Source organism: Trichechus manatus, unplaced genomic scaffold, assembly GCF_000243295.1.
Source record: "Trichechus manatus latirostris isolate Lorelei unplaced genomic scaffold, TriManLat1.0 scaffold00059, whole genome shotgun sequence".
Taxonomy (NCBI): Eukaryota; Metazoa; Chordata; class Mammalia; order Sirenia; family Trichechidae; genus Trichechus; species Trichechus manatus.
Genome location: NW_004443995.1, coordinates 9,678,080 through 9,701,571, shown reverse-complemented (window position 1 = coordinate 9,701,571; position 23,492 = coordinate 9,678,080). Strand labels below are relative to the sequence as shown.

The window sequence follows — 23,492 nt, the reverse complement described above, 5'->3', positions numbered from 1 at the left end:
GCCTTTATGAAATGCTTTAGAAAGAATCCCTGTGCACAAGGGGGCTGGCCTAGAGAATTCTGAAAAACTCTTCCAAGCTTAAAAGCTCCAGAACTTGTCTTTCAAATGACGAGTCTCCATGACGCTGTCTCCCATTTTTGGCCTTTCTTTCAGGTGTCATTCCCCTTGGAGTCTCCATTCTCTGGAGGCTTCATGTATTTATACACTTGAACCATATACACTGTCCAGTCCCTTTGATTATGACCTTGACAAGTAGAAATGGTCAAGTGGCATCTCTTGCTGGCCTTTTTAAACCTCTCATTTAAAATGATCACCTCTTGTCTAAAATGGCACTGCTGATACTAATATTTCTCTTTTCTATTGCTTAACAAGGTCTCTCTCTTTGTAAATTTCCTTCACTATTTCCTTTTTCTGGCAAATTATGCCTTCAGTTTAAGGGTCATTTCCAGTGTATCGATGTGCCTCGTTTCCTTCAGTTCTTCTGCCCTGCTTCACTTCAGCTTTCCGCCTTTCACTGCCCTGCTACCTCCTTCCATGGGCACGTTTGCAAGGTACTCCACAGGCTGCAAATTGCTCTTCACACTCATCATCTCCTCTGATCAGTGCAATCTTAAACACATTATATTATGCCCAGGACAGGCCAATGATTTGTGGGGCCCAGTGCAAAAGGAAAATATAGAACCCTTTGTTCAAAATTTATTACTAATTTCAAGATGGCGACCAAACTAGTTGCTGTTGACTCTGGTTCATGGTGCCCTCCTGTGTATCAGCATAGCACTGTGCTACATAGGGTTTTCAATGCCTGATTTTTCAGTAGATTGCTCGGCCTTTCTTCCAAAGTGCCTCTGGGTGGACATGAACCTCCAACCTTCTGGGTAGTAGCCAAGCGCATTAACAGTTTATATCACCCGGGGATTCCAGCAGAACATTAAAACAATTGTGGGGTGGTTCCACGCACAGAGTCCTATGTGACTAAACAGATCAAGGTCACACACCTGTGAAGCCGGCCCTATTATGCTCACTTTATGAAGAATCCTAGAGTGACATCTAACCTACTAAGGGCAATGGAGCTAACTGAGTGGAGCGTTGGCCCTGGGCTGACATTGCTCACAGGTGCTCTCTACCTCCTGCACTCCTGCCTCACATATGAATCTGGAAAAATGCACTTAATCACCTGTCTTAATTCTGTCCTCCATAAAAAAGGAGTAACAGTAACATTTATTCATCCTTGCCTCATGGAGATATTAGAAGGGTTTAATGATAGGACTTAGGAAGAAAGGCACTATGAAAATCTGAGGTATTATACTGTTATCTTTATATTGTAAGAAGCAGGATTTAGGCTGGATAAGAGGGGGGATTCACTGGCACAGGTGTTAGACAATAAGATGGCTTTCCAAACCTTCCTCAGAGCTATCTCAGATTAGGACACGATTCCTGTGTGTCAGGTCTGATTCAGACGTGATCTCCCAGAAGCGTGACCTGCAGGACCCTCAGAGGCTCTCTTTCTACTTGAAATTTTGGATTTTCCAGAAAGCTCTCCCCATGGCATCATACTGGAATCCAGGTGGGAATGGAATGTGCAGTTCCTTTATACCTTCCAGAACAAGGCAAGGCCCGAGTCTTTCCTCAGCATTCTTACAGAAACTTATTCTCCCAGGATTTTTCAAAACTAGTCATGAACACTGTCAAATGTTCTATGGGTATGCAACTTATAAAATGTGAATCCACAATGAAGCAAAAGAAATGACTGTTATAAGAACAAATATGCTTTTCTTCCCTCCCCCTCTTGCCTATGAACCAAATGAAACTTTAAAGAAATTGAGATCAGATACGATTTTTAAATTTGCCAGTTAAGGGTTAACAGAACAAGTTGCTGCCAGATATAAGTTCACGAGAAAGAAAATTCTCTCTCACACACGGAAGGACCAACTTCCTATATCAAACTTACTTTTCTCGTTTCACTAAGGTCTAGCACAACTGCATCTTAGAATGCTTCCTGGCTATTGCCTGTTTGTTGGTGGGGACCGTCTTAAATAGCCTAAATGTTAGTCACTGAAAATATTTAAATGTTTTAAATCAACCTTTTCCAAAAAGGTAAGGAAATAACCCAGATTTTGAGTTATGTCAGCCACAGAAAACCACAGCCAACCAGGAAAAACCAAAGGAGATAAAGGTTCTGTGGCTGCAAGTGGAAATTACCTGTCATTATAATTAAGGGGTAATGTGACTGGGATGGGTGAGAAAACGGCTCAGGACCATTATCATGGAAACTGCAGTAAGTCATGACTTGAAACTCAAGATCAGTTCTGAAACATCATGGCTACCTTTGATTCTAAACTCTGTATATACACATATATACATATACATACACACATACGTATACATATACACACATATGCACACACACATATATACATACACACATACATACACACACACATATGTACACACATATATATAGGAGCATTGGAAGGCCTGGTAATCTGCTTCCGGAAGTCACAGCCTTGAAAACCCTATGGAGCACAGTTCTACTCTGCACACAGTCGGAATCCACTCAACAGCAACTACCACCACCACCAACCACATATATGTATATAGGACCTTAAAGATACAGGTGGCAGTGGTGGTTCAGTGGTAGAATTCTAGCCTTCCATGCAGGAGAGCCGGGTTGAATCCTGACCAATGCACCTCAAGCGTAGCTACCACCTGTCTGTTGTTGGAGGTTTGCGTCCTGCTATGATGCTGAACAGGTTTCAGCAGAGTTTTTGGACTAAGGTGGACTAGGAGGAAAGGCCTGGTGATCTACTTCCAAAAATCAACCAATGAAAAACTTTATGGAGCCCAACTGTCTGATCTGTAACCAATCATGAAGATGGTGCAGGATTGGGCAGTGTTTCGTTCCACTGTGCATGGGGTTGCCATTTGAGTTGGGGGCCAATCTGATGGCAGCTAACAACAACCATCTTAAAGACACAAAAAAAGCTTTCACTAATTCAAAACTACTCAGATATGGCTTGAAGTCTAGAAGAAAGTTGTTTTGGGGTTATTTATAAGATAGGGTTTGCTATGCTACTGTGATTTCTTAGCTACACTTAAAAATGTAAACACAAATATTTTGCATGTTCTCTCAATCACATTAAAATGCTCATTTACATACACATCATCACATAACAAAAGACTCCTAATTCTTTTCTAATAATTAAAGCAATTTTATTAAGACGATTTACTGAACAATATTTTTCCAAGTTTTTGTTGTTGTTGTTGTTGTTTAATGAACTGCTGTTCCTCCTGCCTTTGTGGCTTCAGAGTTACTGGAAACCCAGTGAGCATGAACAGAAGTTGGGTCAGGCCACTGTTCTTTACAACAACCTCCTTGTTGCTATGGCTACTGACCAGCGTTCAGACCACTGGCTAACTGGCCCTTCCACAACCTCTGCCTACTCGTCCTCACTCAGGGAGGACACACACTTCTCTGGCTTGTCCCCTGCGTCCCTCTTCTTGCCTCTCACCTCAGTGGCCATCCTTCCCAGATCTTTTTGTAGGCACCTCCCTGTTTTTGGTTCATTAGCATTGCTTTTCCTTAGTTCAGTTCTAGGCCCTCTCCTTGCTCCATGGCAACACGTGGACCGTCCCATCCACTGTAGGCTTCAGTGGCTATCACCTGCAGCACCTCCTGAGTCTGCATCAGCAGCTCCTCTTCCTCATCTTTATACCCACGGAGCCCATGTTCCCCTGACATTTCCCCTGGGATGTCCTAAAGGCACCTCAAATCCACTACATCCAAAACAAGCTCTTTATCTCCCCTCACAAAGCTCTTCCCCCTGTGCCCTCTCCTCAGAGCTATCTACCTCAGAATTCTGGGGGTTGTATCTTAGACCTGCTCCCTCCCTCTCAACCGCCATGTCCTATTTATAACCCAGAGTCATTAATTCTACTACCCAAATCTCTCTTCAATCCTTCCTAAAGAAAACTCCATCATCTTTCACCTGGATTACTGCATCAGCATCCTACCTGATCTTATATTGTTCCCTCTTGGCCCTCCTCTCAGTCTGCTTTGGTAAAGATTACAGCCTTGAAAACCATATGTAGTAGCTCTACTCTGTTCTATAGGGCGGCTATTAAGTTGGAATTGACTCCACAGCAATGGGTTTGGTTTGTTTTTTTTTTGGTTGGCCCTCCTGTAACAGATTCTCTAGATCAGCATTGTCCAATACAACTTCCTGCACCATCCAATATGGTAGCAACGAGCCACATATGGCTCCTTCCTAAGCACTTGAAATGTGGCTGGTATGAGTGGGGAACCAAATTTTAAATTTTACTTAATTTAAACTTAAATAGCACTCATGACTAGTGGCTACCATACTGGACAGAGCATCTCTAGATTCTCTACAAATGTGCTTCCAACCCTACACTAGCTCCCTGAATGTGACTTACCAATCCGTTCACCATCTACACCTTCATTTCTCTCCATTCCTCCCTGACTCTTGTGGATACAATGGAAATCTCCATTCCTCCCTGACTCTTGTGGATATAATGGAACTCTCCATTTCTCAAAATCACCGTGCTTTCTTTTCACTGGGATGTTAACTCCTTTGGCTTATCTGTCTGGCAAACTCCCACTTGACCCTTGAGTTTCAGCTTAGCTATCATTTTCCCTGATGCCATTCCACGGCCCCATCTCCACGCTGCTGCTCCCTCTTCCAGGTACTCCCTGTGGTCCTTACAGTCCTTTGTCACAGTGCCTATCATGCTGGATTTCAGTCCCGTTTACTTGTCAATGTTCCTCAATAGACCACAAGCTCTGTGGGGACAGGGGCCAAGACTATTGTCTTGCTGTTGTATCCTTAGCACCAGGACAGTGCCTGGCCCAGAGCAGGCTACTCTGCAGTGGGCTCACGGTTCCAGAAGGTTTTCCCTCACTCTCAAAGCACAGCCTCTGAGCAGCCCTTCCTTTGCACACCCACTTAGAGGCTATTCAGAAGGACTGACTATCTGAGATAGGGAAGGCTCATTTCACAGACTGTAAGACAACTGGGCACTGGAAAACACTTTCTGTTATACAAGCAGTACCCTGGTTATTAAAACACTCTTTTCAACAAGTTTAAGAAGAACAATAAATTTAGCTATTTTGCTGCCTGTCACAACATGAACAGATTACAAACCCTAGGGGAACTTGGAGAGACACAATTATGACCACCGAATGATGCTACTTTATACCATTAATACAACAAACACAGAAGGGATAACATATAGACACCTTCATATGTCCATGGTGAGTTACATCTTCGTTGGGCCTCGTGGCCCCAGATTCCAGAATATAAAACACACCAACCCTTGACCCTCACAGAGCTTTTCACATCACAACCAAGGCTGTCAAGTCCATGTTTATTCCAGATAATGAAGTAACAAAACATTCTGACCTCATTTTTTTTCCAGTTTTATTTTTAAATATATTTGATGTATTTTTTTTCAAATACCCAAACATAAAAAATTTTAACAAGAAAATAAGCACTCATTGGCATAATTCACCCACGGCAATGTATTCTGAACTAAGTCATACCCTTCAAATTTAGAAATGTGTAAATGGAAATGCCAGTCCCAATCTATTATAGGAATGCAGAAAGAGACATTAAAAAAAAAAAAAAAAAACCCCTTGCCACTGAGCTGATTCCAACTCATAGTGACCCTACAGACAGAACAGAACTGTCCCACAGGGTTTCCAAGGAACGGCTGGTGGATTTGAACTGCTGACCTTTTGGTTAGCACCCAAACTCTTAACTACTGTGCCACCATGATGACCCATTAATAACTGCTCCACAGATTTCATCAACTAGACAAAGAGTAGGATTTTCCATGTTGATTATTCATTTAACTTGAAATCTTTACCCATGAAGTTTCCTTTTTCAAGAACCCTGGTCTTTGTATCACTGGTGCCTTCACTCCCCACCCCCTCCCCCTGGCCTGATGCCTTGGAAGATAATGCTCTGCTCACTTAGCTGACTAGCTCTTCCTTTATTTAGAATCTTTCTTAGTCACGGTTTTGTCAAAGAAAAAACCTGTATAACACTGCTAACAACTACATTAAATAGTTGTTTACCTCCGTGTGATGGAACATAGTTTTGAATCTTGATTGCTCTTACACACATACACACACACATAATACTGCCAGCACCGACTACTTGATTTGTTGTTGTGTGCCATCAAGTTGATTCCAACTCACAGAAACCCTATAAGGCAGAGCAGAGCAGAACAGCCCCACAGGGTTTTTCCAGGCTGCAATCTTTCGGGAAGCAGATTAACAGGTCTTTTCTCCTCTGGAGCCACTGGTGGCTTCCAACCACCAACCTTCCAGTTAGCAGCCAAGCACTTTACCCTTGTGCCACCAGGGGTCCTTGGGTACTTTACGTTAGAGATACACAATCAAATAATCTCATTTCAATAACCTGAGCAACAGAAAGACAGGGAGGTTTGGCTCCTCATGACAAAGCAGCATCCCAGCCTTTATTTATTACTTGCACAGCGTTCTGGTAACTCCCAGGGGCAAGGTTTTCAGTTCACCAACATCAATCCTTCGTGATGGTCACCTCACAGTAATCTGCCATTGTCTCCATCATCCAATAACCTCCATCATCAAACAGCCTTTAATCCCTTCTGCGAATTAGAAGGTGGCTCAAGCTCACCCCGTGTCCTTTGGTGAACGTCTACCAGGAAGCACAGTACGCTGACGCTGGGTGTGTGCTGGAACCTGCGGTACCCTGGAAACGATTCGTCCTGAGTTAAGTCTCAATGGGTCACTCTCAGATAACTTATGTGCTTCCTGCCCTGCACTGTGAAATGGTCTTTATGGCCTATTTCTGTGCTTAATCTTGTCTACTTTAGACTGTCTGCTTCTTGATGGTACATGTTATGTGCCTGTGTGGGTGTCACTGTGCCTAAAAAGTAATTTAAAACCACTCAATTGATGCTCTTGGGTGGTACAGAGACACAGCTTTGGGAAAACTCAAACCATCTGGGGCAAGGAAGACAGAAGGGGTGAACATTCGTTCGATGCCTGTTACATGGTGGATGCTTCAGTGCCTGTCTTATTTCATTCACGTCCCAAAACCCCCTCTAAGATAGCTGTTATTTCCATTTTACAGCTGAAGAAACTGAGGTTACTGAGAGAAGGGTGGTACAGCTACAGGCCGTGCTCTTTCTGCCTTCCCCAGGTTTCTGTGGCGGCCTCCGATTTTGGCCTTGGAATTTTTCTGAGGAGAAACACCCTGACAGGAATGAAAAACAGAACATGCGAGTGAGCGGCCTGCCCAAATGGCACCATGAGCCACACTTGCAGCTTGTGTTCCGCAGTGTGAGGTAAGAGATGTTCAAAATAGGTTGGCGTCTATCTCAAAAACCACCTATAGTGTCATCACAATGGAAATTACCACAGCCCGGATGCAAAAGCACCCACTAATTAAATGAGCAATGAGAATCTCAGAATAAATAGTCTTGGCTACTTGCTGCAGTATCTCTTCTGTTAGTTATCATATCAGTGAAACTTCAAGCCCTTCTCATGTAAAGAAGGAAGTCTCCCCAGTGTGCACATGTAATGTTTACCGTACCACCAGATGCTCTGCTGCTCGCACCGCCAGCCCTTCCCCCTTGGAGAAGGGAAATCTTGGCTCACAGAGTGTGGATGTACAAGAGCCACTTCAGTTGTCAAGTATCTCCTTTGGACTACAGGAAGCAATTATTCAGCAATAGGATCCTCAAAGTGCTTCCTTTTGTCCTGCAGAAAGAGGCTCTGAGTGACACAATGATGCCTGCCCAACCAAGAGGTAGGTTCTTCTCAGCCTTTAATGATCGTATGTGCAACAAAAGTCCTCATAACCAAAGCCTGTTCAGCACCAGTGATGTTGAGGCAGACTTAAGTTTTGTTCTGGGAACTGCTAGACATGCATGACACTTTTATACAAAACCAGGTTGACTGCCTTCAAGATGTAACCCAGCACCTCACAAACACAGTGTATTCCAGAAGATGCCAGGGAAGATCCAAATGGAGTGTGGAGGGTTGGCGAGTGGTGCAGCTGTGTCTAATGTTCCTAGATGCTAGTTTTCCTTATCTCCGAAGATGCATCCTAGCCTAAAAACGAGAAGCTGCTATCAGTCTGGACCGCCTCCACTGTCCCCATTGTCAAAACGGTGGTGTCTTGAGCACTAGACGGTGAGTCCAGAGATTTCCAGCTGCCACTAGCTACCTATGGACTCTCTGAAACTGTTTCTTCTCTTCTTCCATTAAATAAGGATTCTTTGACACTCTCTCAGAAGACTTCCTTGACCCCTGCAACAAAACGGATCATTCCTATACCTTCTTGACAAAGTTTTATATCAACTTTGAATAAACTTCAGTGAGTCCAGAAGTCATGGTGAGACCACACATGGCGAGCCCACAACTCACGGTGAGCCCACCAGGTCCGGGCCCTTGGGGCACTGCCCCGTGACCTCCCATGTGCTGTCCGGCGGCCCTGCCAGGCTGTAAGCTCCCAAGGTCAAGCTTTGGGTCTCTTCCACCCAGCGTGCTGCCTGGCACATTTAGACACTCAAGTTATTTGTTGAATGAGATGAACATCTTCCTCCACCAGACAAGTGAGATTCCTGAAGACTGACATTCTATTCATTCTGTGGTCCTGAATGTGGTTTTCTCGTTAGCTGCCGTCAAGTCGGCCCCCAACTCATGGTGACCCTGTGCACAATGGGATAGGACCACTGTGATCCCTAGGGTTTTCACTGGCTGATTTTCAGATGCAGATTGCCAGGCCTTTCTTCCTAGTCCACCTTAGTCTGGAAGCTCGTCTGAAACCTGTTCAGCATCATAGTAACACGTAAGTCTCCACTGACAGATGGGTGGCTGTGGCACTTGAGGTGCGCTGGCTGGAAATCGAACCCAGGTCTCCTGCATGGAAGGTGAGAATTCTACCGCTGAACAGCCACTGCAAGAACTAATCAATGTTTCATCAACAAATGAAGAAATGAATGAATACACGTGCTCTCAAAGGTCCCACTGCTCAGGCAACCAGTTTTGGCACCTGATTGCCTTCTGCTTCGCATTATGCTCCAGCCATCTCTCTAGAAGCTAAGCTATTTAAGCGTGGGGTCAATGCCATACATTTATTTTGTATCCTCTGTAGCTCTGTCAATCCTGCTAGGGAGGCAGTACGTTTTTGCTAAGTGCGTGTACTGACATATAAAATCGATTATGATTGTGTGACCTTGAAACTGTTATTTAATAGAAGGGCAATTTTGCTTCAATAGAAATTACTGATACTGCCATTCACTATTTACTAACTGTTCTACATACTGATCATAATATCAAAACTGTCCTTGATCTCTATGAATGAAGTCACCAGTAAGTTCATTAGAAATATGCTTTTCATATCCATAGGAAATTGCTACTCCTAATAATAGCTAGCAAATGACTACTGCTTCGCTTCTCACAGAATAAGGCGTCTATCTGGTTTATGTGTAACACCCAAATATTTACAATGCAAAAGTAACTCCTAGGAGCGTGCCCACAGCTTCTCTCTTCGATTTATTTATTTATTTATTTATTTATTTAATTGAACTTCAGGTGAAGGCTTACAGAACAAATAGTTTCTCATGAAACAGAAGTACACATGTTGTTTTATGACACTGGTTAACAACCCCACCACATATCAACACTCTAACTGCTCAACCTCTTCTTTTTTTTTTTTGGTGAAAATACACATAGCCAGCTGCTCTCCTGGAAACTTTTCTTGGGGAAAGATTGATGTTCAGAGGGCTGATGGCCCATTAAAGTTGCTGACCGATTCAAATACTTAACTGCCAACCTGCTCCTTCAGAGAGTGTTCTTTCACTCACCTTGGCACCTTTCTGCCAACACATATGTGCACCATGTGGAAGGAAGCCTCTCTCTGTGTGTATGTGTGTGCTGGGGGCTGGTACACTATGCACACTATTAAGGAGAACTTTGATCTGTATTCAAAGGGCTCTTATTTGTGTGACCCTTAGGACCCAATGCTCTTTTTCCACAAGATGGCCACAACTTGGCTCTGAGCACAGAGTCAGTGCATTGTGCAGCAATTTGTTCTCTTGAAGAAAATTCCACAAATGTTGATTCACTAATTTACTCTAATGAAAAAAACCGTAGGCAGTCTCAAGTCTGAGTAAACTTGAGTGTTAGAAAGGTCCCTCTAGACTCACAATGCACTTTTCAATATCCTGTCTGGAATAGGAATATAAATAGAACATTAAAGATGCTGCCCGTACATCATTTCTAAGATGAAATATACTTTTGATCATTTAAAATAAATATGTTAGAACTAAAATAATATCAAAAATAGTTTTCTCTTTCTGACCAAGACGAGAAAACGAGGTATTGAATTTACCCTTCCACTTGAAGCAACCAAAGACACTCAGAAAAGTATATGAAAAAATGATTTTCAGGATACTGGATACAGAGGCCCTGGCGATGCAGTGTTTCAGAGTTTGGCTGCTAACCAAAAGGCCGACAGTTCGAACCCACCAGCCGCTCCTTGGAAACCCTATGGGGCAGTTTTACTCTGTTCCATAGGTCTGCTAAGAGTTGGAATCGACTCGATTCGATGGCAATGGGTTTGGATATCAGTCAGGCTTTGAACTGGTATGGGGATCCTGTTAAAATGTAGATTCTGATTCAGAATATCTGGTGGTGGAAAGGCAAATTCTCAGCAGGGGATATCAGTCAATGAGGGACAATGACCTCTGAGAAATGGGAAATAAACAAGGTGAGCCTAAGACTGCCCCAGCTGACTATTTTAAAGGGGCTTGAAGAAGACAGTGCAGGTGGGGAGACAAGGGAAGCCAGTGAATCCCCAGGTTTGAGGAGACATGGTTGAGGATCGGAAAATCATGGCAACTAAAGCTCACAAGGACCCCCTCTATGGTGCATATGGTTAACGTGTTCCGCTGCTAACCAAAAGGTGAGAGGTTCAAGTTCACCCAAAAAGTGCCTTGGGAGAAAGGTTGGTGATCCATTTCTGAAAAATCAGCCACTGAAAATACTCTGGAGCACAATTCTATTCTGATACACAGAGGGGTACCAGGAGTCGAAACTGACTCGAAGGCAACTGGTTAAAAAGTTCACAGAACAGAGTACTAAAGAGGAGAGAAATGCATGGAGAGCGAACCACAGAGAACTGTATAGGGTTTCCTTGAGTATTCAGTAGTTACGATCAGCACATGTGTGAGGAAACCACGCAAGGCCAGGGAAAGAAATACCTGAAAAGATTCGAGGAACCACTGCTCATGCGCACAAAGGGTTGGGAATAGTGCTTGGTCTACCACCCAGGCTGGAAAAACTCTTAATCTGCAGGGTATTGCATAGGGTACTCAGGAAGGTCTTGCCTCAGTAGTGGAGGATAATTAGCCCAAGACCAAGCACTACTCCAGACCTGCCTAACAAAGAATAAACACAAGACCTGAAAGGATTGAAATGTTTTCAAGTAACTTAACCATACCTTGGAAAAAAGCTCAAGAATATTTATAAGAATACAAAAGTATCTAGCACTCAACATGGTAAAACTCACAATGTCTAGCATCCATGCAAAGATTATTAGGCATATAAAGAAGTAAGAAGCACAACCTACAATAGGGGTAATAATCCAACTGGAAACACCCCAAATGCCCATCAATAGGTGGCTGGACAAACAAACTGTAGAATATTCATACAATGGAATACTACTCAGCAATAAAAATGAATGAATTATTGGTATATGCATGAGCATGGATTAATCTCAAAATAATTATGCTAAGTGAAGGAAGCCTGCCAAAAAAAGAGTACAAACTGCATGATTCCATTTATATGAAACTCTAGAAAATACAAACTAATCTATATTGACAGAAAGCAATATAAAAAGCAATGGGGGAGCAGGAGGTAGGAGGGAAAGGTTAAAAAGGGACATGAGGAAACTTTTGGGGTGACAGATACGTTCCTTATGTTGACTGTCGTGATGGTTTCGTGGTGTATGCGTATGTCAAAACTTATCAAATTGTACACTTTAAACATGTTTACTTATTGTATATCAATTATACCTTGATTTAAAAAACACCAAAAAGACACTGCTTTGCCCTTGAGAATTTTGCAGAAAACAGCATTTATCATACAGCCACTTAACTATTCACTGAGCTCCTATCTTGTACCAAGCTCTGTACTGGCACTAGAATCAAACTAGTAGAGGACAGTTTGACCCACTGACCATTGGGTGTGGCCTCTCAGTGTTTCCCTGTGCACACAGATTCTGAAAGGACAAGTTTCTGGAAAAACAAGTTTTAATTTCTGTTGCTGGTCTCATTATATGCATATTGCTTTGAAACATTATCACCTATTATCGTGTACTCGGTGACTATAGTTACACACTAATTTTGCTATTGCACTTGTGCCTGCCTATACATTTGAACAAATAAGAGAATTCACTAAGAACCACAAAACCACTTTCTGAGCTCTCCTAAGGACTTTGAACAAAACCAACAGAAGAAAGTAAATCAGCGATGCGTTCTCATGTAGATAACCTGTGGTTTCGACAGAAAATGGGAAGACTTGGCTCTTTTCCTTTCTTTCCTTTTGTGTGAATCATGGGGAGCATCCTTTGCTGTTTTCCCCAAAGCTTTCTGTGTTTGCCATCCCCTCTTATCCCTAAGACTTCCCATTAAACTTTTAGCTCAGTGATAATTAGCCCAACTATTTATTATTGAATTTACCGTGCTGGAATTTGACTTGTATGTGAAAAGTTCAGAGAAAGCAAAGGTCAGTGTGATATGCACGGGGTCTTCAGTGTAACACAATGGAAAGTGACGTTCTTTTATCAGTCAACTCTGCCATTACACAGAGATTCCATTCCACTGGCACAAACACACTTCTAAAGAATGAACCACTATTTCACTAGCAATATTAGTAATATCAATAGTTACAATGTTGGTCATCAAGGTTGTGAACATTTTCTTTAGCAACAGAGAAATATTTGAAAAAGAAATTCTTACACAAATCATATAGCCTAGACTTGGGCAATAAATTCTCCAAAAGAAAGTATGGAAATCTCACACATATGAAAAACTAAATTAGCATACTGTGTACAACTTTATTTGAGCTAGAATTAGATAAACTGCTTGCAAAGTGAAATAAGAAGTGTATTTTAAATGACATAACAAAGCAAGCTAGCCACATCAATATTTTGTAGAAACAAACACCTTGACTATATCTGTAACCGATTAAATTAGATATAAGCTCAGAATCTGTTTTCTGTATTTATGCAAGACAGAAAAGGTGATACCTATGAAAAATAACGAATACTGGACTCAAAATCTGGCAAGGATTGAGATGATACAAGCTGGCCCTATACCATTAACAATGTTTTTGAAAGATTGGGTTATTGGATTAACAGTTGTAGAAGATGGACACTATTTATACAATGTGAAAGCAAACATTTTGATTAACCAAATGTTTCCTAAATTGCAAGCAAAAATGTGAAATTCAATCTGACACCTGTAGCCAATCTGAAGGCCCTCCCTGATCAAGGGCATGGGGTTTCCTCTCTCTGGCACACAGTTCTGGCTCCTGCTTGGAAGGGTAATGAGCCACACCCTCTGCCCTAAATGAGGTTTGTTCCTTCTTCACATGTTATCTGAACAAAATCTCCTTTCTGGTCAGGTTTTAACTCTTGTTGCCTCCCACTGGATAATTTCCCGATTTCCCCTGCAGTCCTGGGAACTCTTTATCACACCTCTAGCTCCGTTTGGTCAATAGTGTGTAGCTGCTGATCCTTCCTGCAACAGGCACCCAGGGGCTCTACTTACGTCATGCATGGAGTCCAGAAGCTTGGTCAGTTGGTAGAACCTCTGCCAGCTCTGCCCAGAATTGTTGGGACACTTAGTTACCATCTTCCTCAGTTCCTTGATGTAATTCATCCTCATTTCTTCAAATGCAGCTTGGCTTTTGAGGCCATCCTTTGGAACTGCATTTAAGGGATACAGACATGTAAATCCTCGGGATGGGAACCAGCTTCAGCATCTTAGGAGTTAAACCTCCTAGAATATTGTGAGGTTGTCAGGCTCACATTTTTAAACTGATACTGAATCTTAATTAATTGCATTTATGAATAAATATGGCAGTTCTCTATTGGCGTGCGTGCGTGCGTGTGTGTGTATACACCTCACTCTCATCGAGTAGATTCTGACTCATAACAACCCTATAGGGCAGAGCAGAACTTCCCCACAGGGTTTCCGAGGCTGTAATCTTTACAGAAGCAGACTGCCACACTCTTCTCTTGTGGAGTGGCTGGTAGGTTGGAACTGCTGACCTTTCAGTTAGCAGCCGAGTGCTTAACCACTGTGCCACCAGGGCTCTGTATAAATATATGTATACGTAAGTGTGTGTGTGTGTGTGTGTGTGTGTGTGTGTGTGTATACACACACACACCAAATAATAATAGTAACTACTATTTATCAGGTATATATACCTTCTCCACACTTATCGACTATCTCATTATCTGACATTTCACACTTAGGAGAACAGTAGAAAATCTACTATCCGACTATTTTGTGCATTAATGATGTATGTCTGGCAGTAACAAACGCTGAAGTGTGATATGAGAGTAACGCTGGCTTTGATGGTTAAAGTTATGTGTCACCTTGGCTGGGCCATGATTCTCAGTGGTTTGGCAGTTAAGTAATGATGTAAATTGGCAGTTATGTAATGATATAGTCATCTTTCATTTTGTGATCTTATGTGGTCATCCTCCATTTTCACATAACACTGATTTCCCATAACAATCTGGTCTTTGGAACCTAACCACGTTGATAAGTGAGGAGAGGGTGTTATCATTATACACTCTGCATATATTAGCTCACTTAACACTGCCATTACTCTTATGTTATGACATAATCATTATATTATTCTCGTGTTACAGATGAAGAAACTGAAGACTGAAGGTTGAATAACTTGCCCAAGGATACGATAAATAAATAGAGAAGGGTTATACACCTAGGTCAGTGTGTTTCCAAAGCCTGCCTATTAACCACAATACTCTGTTGCCTTGTGGCCTGTCATCAAAGTGTTTTATAGGTCCTAACTTGCCAATGCATGAGAGGTAGGAAAATATAATCTGATTTTCCAGAAGAAATGGAACAGTCACAGACAATCTCACCTGGGGCTAGAGTTAGAAAGTAAAAAAATTAATATTCAAGTTTAAGTATCAAAGGCCCTTCCAGAAAATGGCTGCTACCAAGGGGAGGACGCTCCACACCGGAAGCACTTTTCATCCTCTTGGTGACAGGATCACATGTCCAGTGGAGCAACCCTCACATGACCTCCACCCAGAACCACCTCAGGGGGTTAACACCAACAGTGGTTCTGCAAGCAGGGCAAAACTTAAAACTTTCAAAGAGAATAACTCATGTTAATGTTTCTCTTTGATAAGCTAGAAAATTAAGGATTGTTTTCTTCTTTCCTTTTAGGTGGAGGCTAGGCTTTATATTTAAAATTTTAAAATCCCACTTAAAAAGGATACCTGGGGATTCAGGACTTGGAAGCATATAGAGTACTTCTTGCGACCTGCTGAGAGGAGACGCTCTTTGCCAGGACACACTGAAAGCGCTGTTAGTGAGGAAAGGGTGCGCCTAAACAGAGTGTAAGCTAAAGGTATTGCCTACGAAAAATCTACTTACATGTTTTTTTTTTCACTACATTCAATACATAGTTATGTTTATCCTTTAATACTGAAAAATAAAATCACCTAGAACTTTATTTTTAGGAGTTGTTGTTAGTTGCTATTGAGTCGATACAGACTCATGGCAACCCTATGTGTGCAGAGTAGAACTGCACTTCATAGGGTATTCAGGGCTGTGACCTTTCGTAAGCAGATTGCCAGGCTTTTCTTCTGACAGGCATCTGGATGGATTCGAACTGCCAATCTTTCAGCTAGTAGTCGAGCACTTAACCATTTGTGCCACACATGGTCAGCCTTTGACATTAACATTCTGAGTTTAAACTGCTCTTTCACTTTTTAATTATATACCATATATGCTCGCTTACCATATCTTATATAAATAATAATTTACTTGGGTCATCAAGCACTTTGTAATGGCTAAGTACATTTTTGAGTATTACATGCCATACTGGGAGCCAGAAATAACACTATTTCCAGATACACCCTGTTATCCTCTGTAACACCCAGAGGCACTTAGGAAAAAAGGCCTGGCATCTACTTCAAAAAAAATCAGCTACTGAAAACTCTATGGAGCACAGTTCTATTCTGACACACATGGGGTCACCATGAGTCAGAATCGACTCTAAGGCAACTGGTGATGGTGGGAGCCCTCTATAAAGATATGAATTATCTTGCAAATTAACTTTTATATTCTGTTAATAATCTTCTCCTTGAGTTTAATTGTTGAGGCCTTTGATTTGTAATTTATCTAAGTCTATTTTTGTGTGGAAAAATGAATCCCTAATAGCAACTACACAAATATTCATTGTAGTTTCAAATATGCAACATTCACATTAAGAGTTAAATGCCATCCATTACATAACAAGTAATGTTTTTTCTGTGAAATAAAAATCTTGTTTTAAAAGTATAAAAAACATAAAGAAGGAGGGTAATAGCCAGGATGTTAAATATTAAAACTAAGAGATTCACTTTCTACAAAAATTTTAATGTTAACCTAAAATTTCCTATTGGCAAATAACAGCCTATAATTCCCATCCACAAACTGACATTTGTTTTTTTAAGTTAGGTTATAAAATTATACAAAGTAAACCTCTAGTCTTTTATAGTTATTTACACGTATGTCACCATATGTATTACAATATCACCTAACATTAGAATAGAGTGAAGACATTTCACGACTATATTTAAATAATATTTGGCAAGTCTATTCAAATTAACCTGAACAGTCTTCATTCAAAGACCTTCATATTTCTGACAGTTGGGTGATCAAAAGCTCTCAAGATCATGAACAACTTGTATCAAGTATTATTCGTTATATTTTCCTACTGTAGCTGAAATATATTGAACTAACTCTAAGCTAGAGTTTTTCGAAGTTGAAACAAATGAACGAATAAAGGAAATTTAAACAAAACCTCAAATTTTGGAGGTCTGCCCGGAATCTCTGAATTTACTTATTACATGCAGCAGGGTTCTGGAAATCGTCCAAAATCTAGGGGCTGGGGAAGAGCAAACAGATACCCAGGGTGGAAGTTTGTTTGCTTTCTTCCATAAGAATAAAGAACACAAGATTCTCTTAATGTCACTGCTACAAAACTTTCTTGATACATTAGACATCAGGTGTGCTAATTAACATTCCTAAGTAAGAAGAAGGAGCCCTGGTGGGACAGTGGTTAAGCACTCAGCTGAGAACTGAAAGGTTGGTGGTTTGAACCCACCAGCTGCTCTGCAGGGGAAAGAGGTGGCAGTCTGCTTCCGTAAAGATTACAGCCTTAGAAACCCTGTGCGGCAGTTCTACTGTGTCTATAGGGTTGCTATGAGTGGGAATCGACTCAGTGGCAACAGGCTTTAAGGAAGAAGAAAATTTTTATGCGTTTTACCATAGAATAGCAAAATAAACTCACTAAAGCCAGCAATTACTATGATTCGTAAAACACTTTACTTATGTTTTCCTGCCTTTCTCGTTCGCTTTTCCTCCATCTAAAAACATCAGAACGGAAAGTACTGAGCTACCTGGAAGCTAATAAGTTAATTCAGGTGGCTTCAAAATGATATCAGAATCAATTTTAGACTGAATGAGTGAAGGGATATGAAAGGATAAGACATCAATTAATATTGAATAGCCAAAATTTATGAAGAATGACTGTGATAAGCATTTTTAGGAAAAAAATATTTCATTTAAATTCTATCATCCATTTGCTATAAAAATACACAGTGAAACCTGTGAGAGCTGGAACTCAGTGGGACTGCCTTATTTTTCAAGTCTTCTGCCTTTGACAGGGTCCAGGTAAGACTGCACTCATTTTAGTGGAGAATATTTGAGTTTTCCTTCTCTGAAAGGTTTCGGCTTTATACAGGTTCCAGCTTTCGTATTTTTACACTCTTCTAACCAGTAACAGTGAACAGCATAGCTTGGAAAGGGGAATAAAATCACTTTCAATGAATGTAAAGATTATATTTTCCAAAGTTATACTCCAGAAAGTACAAACTGGGACCATGAGAAACCTCAATGAGGCAGGGAGCAGGGAGAAACCTGGCTACACTGACCCTGCTCGCCGGCAGGAGCGCAGACTGCTGTAATTAATAAGAGATGGTGGGCCCATGGCAAACTGGAGAGAACATGCCTGCCCTGGGCAATCAGATTCAATTAAAATAAAACAAGACAAAAGTCCAAAAACAACCCAAACAAAACACAGCTGTGACCTGTTGGCCCTACCTCCCTGTCAGGGCCAGGGTTTGCCACCTCTGCTGAAGAGTGTGACTCTGCCTGCTCCACACTGCAACCTCCCTACCGCTGTTCGTGGGCCTTGGCCTGCCTTTCCACCCCTTGCTCCCTGCTCCTGGGAGAGTGGAAACAGCACTGTACATGAAGCCCAGAGGCCTAGGTTTGAGTCCTAACTCACAGAGGCTACTGAACAAACAGCACCATGTGCCGCTGTTTTGCCACGTTTAGAATGGGGAGACCCGGTTCGATTCCCAGCCGATGCACTTCAAGTGCAGCCACCACACATCTTTGGAGGCTTGCATGTTGCTATGATGCTGAACAGGTTTCAGTGGAGCTTTGAGACTAAAACAGACTAAGAAGAAAGGCCTGGTGATCTACTTCTGAAAACCTTACTATCACAATGGTTTCATCCACAACCAATCATGGGATGGCACAGGACCAGGCAGCATTTTGTTCTATGAGTCAGGGGCCGACTCAAAGGCAGCTAACAACAACAACAGTAATCTCATAGGGTTGTTTTAAGTATTATATAATATATGGGAAAATGCATTGGAAATGATCATGTCCTATACACACGTGAAGCAGGATTACCATCCACAGCTGCCACCACCATCTCCTCTTCCTGCTCTTATTTCCACCTGACTCAGGCTCACCCTTCCTCAGATCCAGTCCCTCTTTTGCTAGAAACACCTCTTCCTACTCCTTCTGCCCTCATCATGTTGGCTAGTGATGCCACTTCCGTTCTAAGAGGTCTACTAAAAATTGCCCCCTCTCCCAAGCCCCTGATTCATGTGCGAGGAGGGGGCTGGGCAGGGACTGGATACTCTTTCTTGCTTCCAGGTCATCACTCAACAACATCTCCTCTAAAGCCCGTGCCACTTGCCATGACATCCTTGCTAGCTCTCAACATCCAGAATGTTTCTCAGCTTCCTCAGTGGCCACAGCACTTGACTCAGACTAGTCCTCTCCATACTATCTCCTGCTGTCATTCTTGGTCTCACCCTCATCTGCTGTGGGCATCCTCAACTTCTTCTGTTTGAAAATTCCTGTGTTCTTGTCTGAGAAAGAAGTGCCCAACATCTTGGGCAAGCCTAATCCTGTCCTCTTGTCTCCTTGGGAACCTCATGCCATCAACTCTCACTCCCCTCATACTTGGTTCCAGAAGCTGAAGCCTAAAAAATCTTCCCATCAATCTGCAAGTCCCTGGCCATCTGGCACCTGCTTGATGCCTAATGGTCACTCCAGCAGGCTTCTGTCAACACTCTCAACCTTCACTGTGGAAGCTGTGCTGTTAACCATACCCCTTTTGCTGTCAGTCAGACTTTCAACTCTTGGCTTTCAATACAGTATACTCTCCCAGTTTCTCTCTCTCTGACAGTTCTGTCTCTGTCCCTTCAGCCTCTGCCATTCTTTAATATAGACCAACTGGCTCTTCCCTCATCACTCTGAGCTATGACAACCCCACTAACCATTTGAGTTCCAACTACAATTTTCTATAAGGATAATTTCAAATTTGTATCTCAACAGCTTGATTTTCTTCTGAGTTCCATTCCAAAATTTTTCTCATCTTTTGGCCATCTCTATTAGGATAGAGGAAACCCTGGTGACATAGCGGTTAAGAGTTACAGCTGCTAACCAAAAGGTCGGCAGTTCAAATTCACCAGGTGCTCCTTGGAAACTCTGTGGGGGCAGTTCTACTCTGTCCTATAGGGTTGCTATGAGTCGGAATTGATTCGACAGCAATGGGTTATTAGGATAGAGGTGACACATGAAAATTAACCTATCCAAAACAGAACTCATTATGTAATCTACAAAATCTGCTCCACCTCTTAACACTGACATATTTTTATTAACAGCATATTATGTTAATCATTGCTCTGTGCTCGAAACCTGTGTAACTTCTAACCCACAGCATTTTTATTTTCCCTTCTAGTCAGTTGCCAAGGCCAACGCCACAATGTTTCTTGAATCCATTTGCTCCTGTCCATCATATTACCATCATCGTAATCCAAGCTATTATTTCAACAGCTGTATAGCATGTCTCTGTGCTTCCAGTTGGGCTAAATTCTCCTTGTCTGTCTTTGTCTCTCTCCCTCCCTTTCTCTCCTCTCTAATCCACTCCACTGCCTGATACATCTTCACAAAGCCATAAAATACAGCTTTTAAAATGTCATCCCATTGCTCAAAAGCCTACAGTGTTGCACCCCTGCCTACATAATAAAGTTCAGATTTCATCAACTGGCATTTCAGGTTATGTTCTGGTCCATCTACATCCCAACCTGACTTCCCACTACTCCACAAACCAACATAACCTTATGCACATGGTTATGCTCATATGCCCTTTCATTTGTCCTGAAAATTAAATAAATACATTAAAAACAAAACAAAACAGACAAAACCACCCCCTAGAAGTAAGGGTTACTGCCTGGATATGCTTTCCTGTATTTCCACACTCACTTACACAGTTCCCTGCCAGGAATGTCATCTCACTCCTAATATCTAATCCATAAACCTGGAACAACCTCCCAAGACCCAGCTTCACTGGGAATCCCTCCCTGATCCCAGCACTGCATGTGCTCTTCCCCTTCTCTGAGCCACCAGGACACTCCTTACCTCTATCTTGGTAGATGATTGCTTTCCACAATGTATTAAATTATCTTTGAACTTGTCTTATGGTCTAAACTTCCTGAAGGTAAGGACCATGCCTTCTTCACCCTTGAATTTCCTAAACTGCCCAGTCCTACCATGCACAAACCAGACACTTAACATTCAGTAGATGGATGGATGACGGAAGGAAGGGACATGTTCTTTCATTTGTCCAAAGCTTCATACTCTGCAAGGAACTTAGTTCACTGAGGTCCAAAGCCCTTCTCCTACCTCGTCAACTTTTTTTTTTGGTACCAATGACCTGCATACTATAAATAGGCTAGTCCCTGAAAGGGAGGATGATCTGACAACATAGAACAATTATCAGGGGGTGGACATCAATTTACTTGTGCTTAGTAGCAGCAAAACTTTCATTACGGTGTATTCTTCAAAGGTAAGCTGCAGTCGAACAAACTGAAGGCTGATTTGGTGCATCCCCTGGCATAGTTCATACATGGCAGACTGATGCATCTTCTCTCTGCAAAGGAAAAGAAGACAATGTCTGAGAAAGCAAGTTCATTATAAAACCTATGCTGGTGGCCCAGGGCACAGCAGGCCAAGGTAGCTTCGTAAGAGATCTGAGTCAGCTTTCCTTTTGGCTTTGTCATGGAGCAGATATACGTTTTAAAGACAAGTTAGATAGCTTTCATAGTGATTGGTAAATTGCTTCTAGACCAACACTATCATGCCATTTGTAAGTGCCCTGTAAGAATGTGTCAGAAGCACCGAAGGCAACCTTTTTCAAAGTGTGCCATTATTTCACTTTATGGCAAGAGTAATACTGACTGATTAGGGTGTGTGTTATAGTGCGATCATGGAGCAGAGAAATTGCTGTGATGTGAGGAGAAGCCCATAGACTTTTGTTCCTTTTAAGCCAGATACTGAGAATTTACTATTTGCAAGGGTCTGGACCAGATGCTATGAACATGGGACGACAACGACTTTACGAAGTGGAGGCGGCTGGCTTCAGGACCAATCTAATTTCCTCGTGGTACTCTCTAGCTCCTTCCTAACGGAGGTCACAAAACGGTTTTGTTAACTATTTCCAGCAGTACGTTCAAAAGGGGAGATTAAAAGAAAAAATGAAAAAAAAAAAAAAAAAAAGAGAGGTTAATAATGTCAAATTGAATCTCTCCGAGAGAGAGAGTGATGTGGGAGTGTGAGCAATCTCTACAAACGTGTCCACAAATATGACACATTATTGAATAACACAAGTCACTATTTTCTCTTTACTTGAGAAGTAAGGAAGACATCACTTTGGTTCTTAGATATTTTTCCTCAAAATAATGAATCTTTTGGGAGGCCTTGGGTAACTATTGCTTTGTGATGACCACACATAAAAAGCAGAAGAGAGACTATAAATGAAAGTGGGAGAGGACTTGACGAAGGCCAAAAAAATAGAAGGTCACAATGGCTCATATGTTTCTAAGAGTGCCTGCAAGCAGGTGGGTGTCTGTGGGAAAACCATGCCACAAATGCGTTCTTGCATTTGGAATACCTCTTCTAGGATGCATTCTCAGGTCCCCCTCAGTGGGCAGATATCTCTTGTATCTCAACTCTGAATGCCAGTTGTAAGGAAAACATAATGGAACAAATCACTTTATGCTGTGCATTATTATTATATGTCTTTCCTCTCCCATAAGCTGGAAGCTATGTTTAATTAAGGAAATATTTTGAACACACACACAAACACACACACCCAAACACAGAACAGCAGCAGGAGCCTACGAATGCTGCTTAGATACAAGAATGGTGAGACTTCGGCTCACTTTGGACACTTCATCAGGACAGACCAATTGCTAGAGAAACACGTTTGGGTCAGCAAAAATGAGGGAAACCTCCAGTGAGACAGATCGACAGGATGGCCACAGCAATGGACTCAAGCATACCAACAATCATGAAGATGGCACAGGACCGGCCAAAGTTTTGTTCTGTCCTATACAAGGTCGCCATGAGTCAGAGCCGACTTGATGGCAACAACAACATGGATCTACCATAATGCTAACAAATGCTAACATTTTGCCGTATCTGCTTCATATATACGTGTGTGTGTATAGATTTTTTTTTTTTTAATTCAAAATAACAGAGCTAAGGCCCTCTCTGATCCCATCCATCTCCATCACTCAATTAGGTAACCATCTAGTTGGAGTGATTATCGTTTCCTCTCAGATGTTTATGTTTCACTACACATGTGTGCACCTATAAAAACAGCATACAGTACAGCTTTGTTTATGCAAATTTAAAATCAGATATGCACATCCTTCTGCAACTTATTTTTATTCAATGTTGTAGTTTTTGGATGAATCCATTTTAAAACAGGTACCTCTAAGTTTATTCACTTTAACTGCTGCCAAGTTTCATTTGTTTGAATACATCACACTTCTTTTATCCATGCTACCACTGAT

At 41.8% G+C, this 23,492-nt stretch overlaps 1 protein-coding gene across 1 annotated transcript in view; it reads right to left on the bottom strand.

The window, feature by feature from the left end:
- Window positions 1–23,492, bottom strand: part of NR3C2 (nuclear receptor subfamily 3 group C member 2) — a 371,722-nt gene that overhangs the window by 12,673 nt on the left and 335,557 nt on the right. Inside the window, exons 7-8 of the mRNA XM_012556240.2 lie at window positions 21,435–21,565; window positions 13,849–14,006 (exon numbers count right to left, since the gene is read on the bottom strand). Coding sequence (XP_012411694.1) covers window positions 13,849–14,006; window positions 21,435–21,565 — 289 coding nt within the window. The remainder of the gene's footprint in view (window positions 1–13,848; window positions 14,007–21,434; window positions 21,566–23,492) is intronic.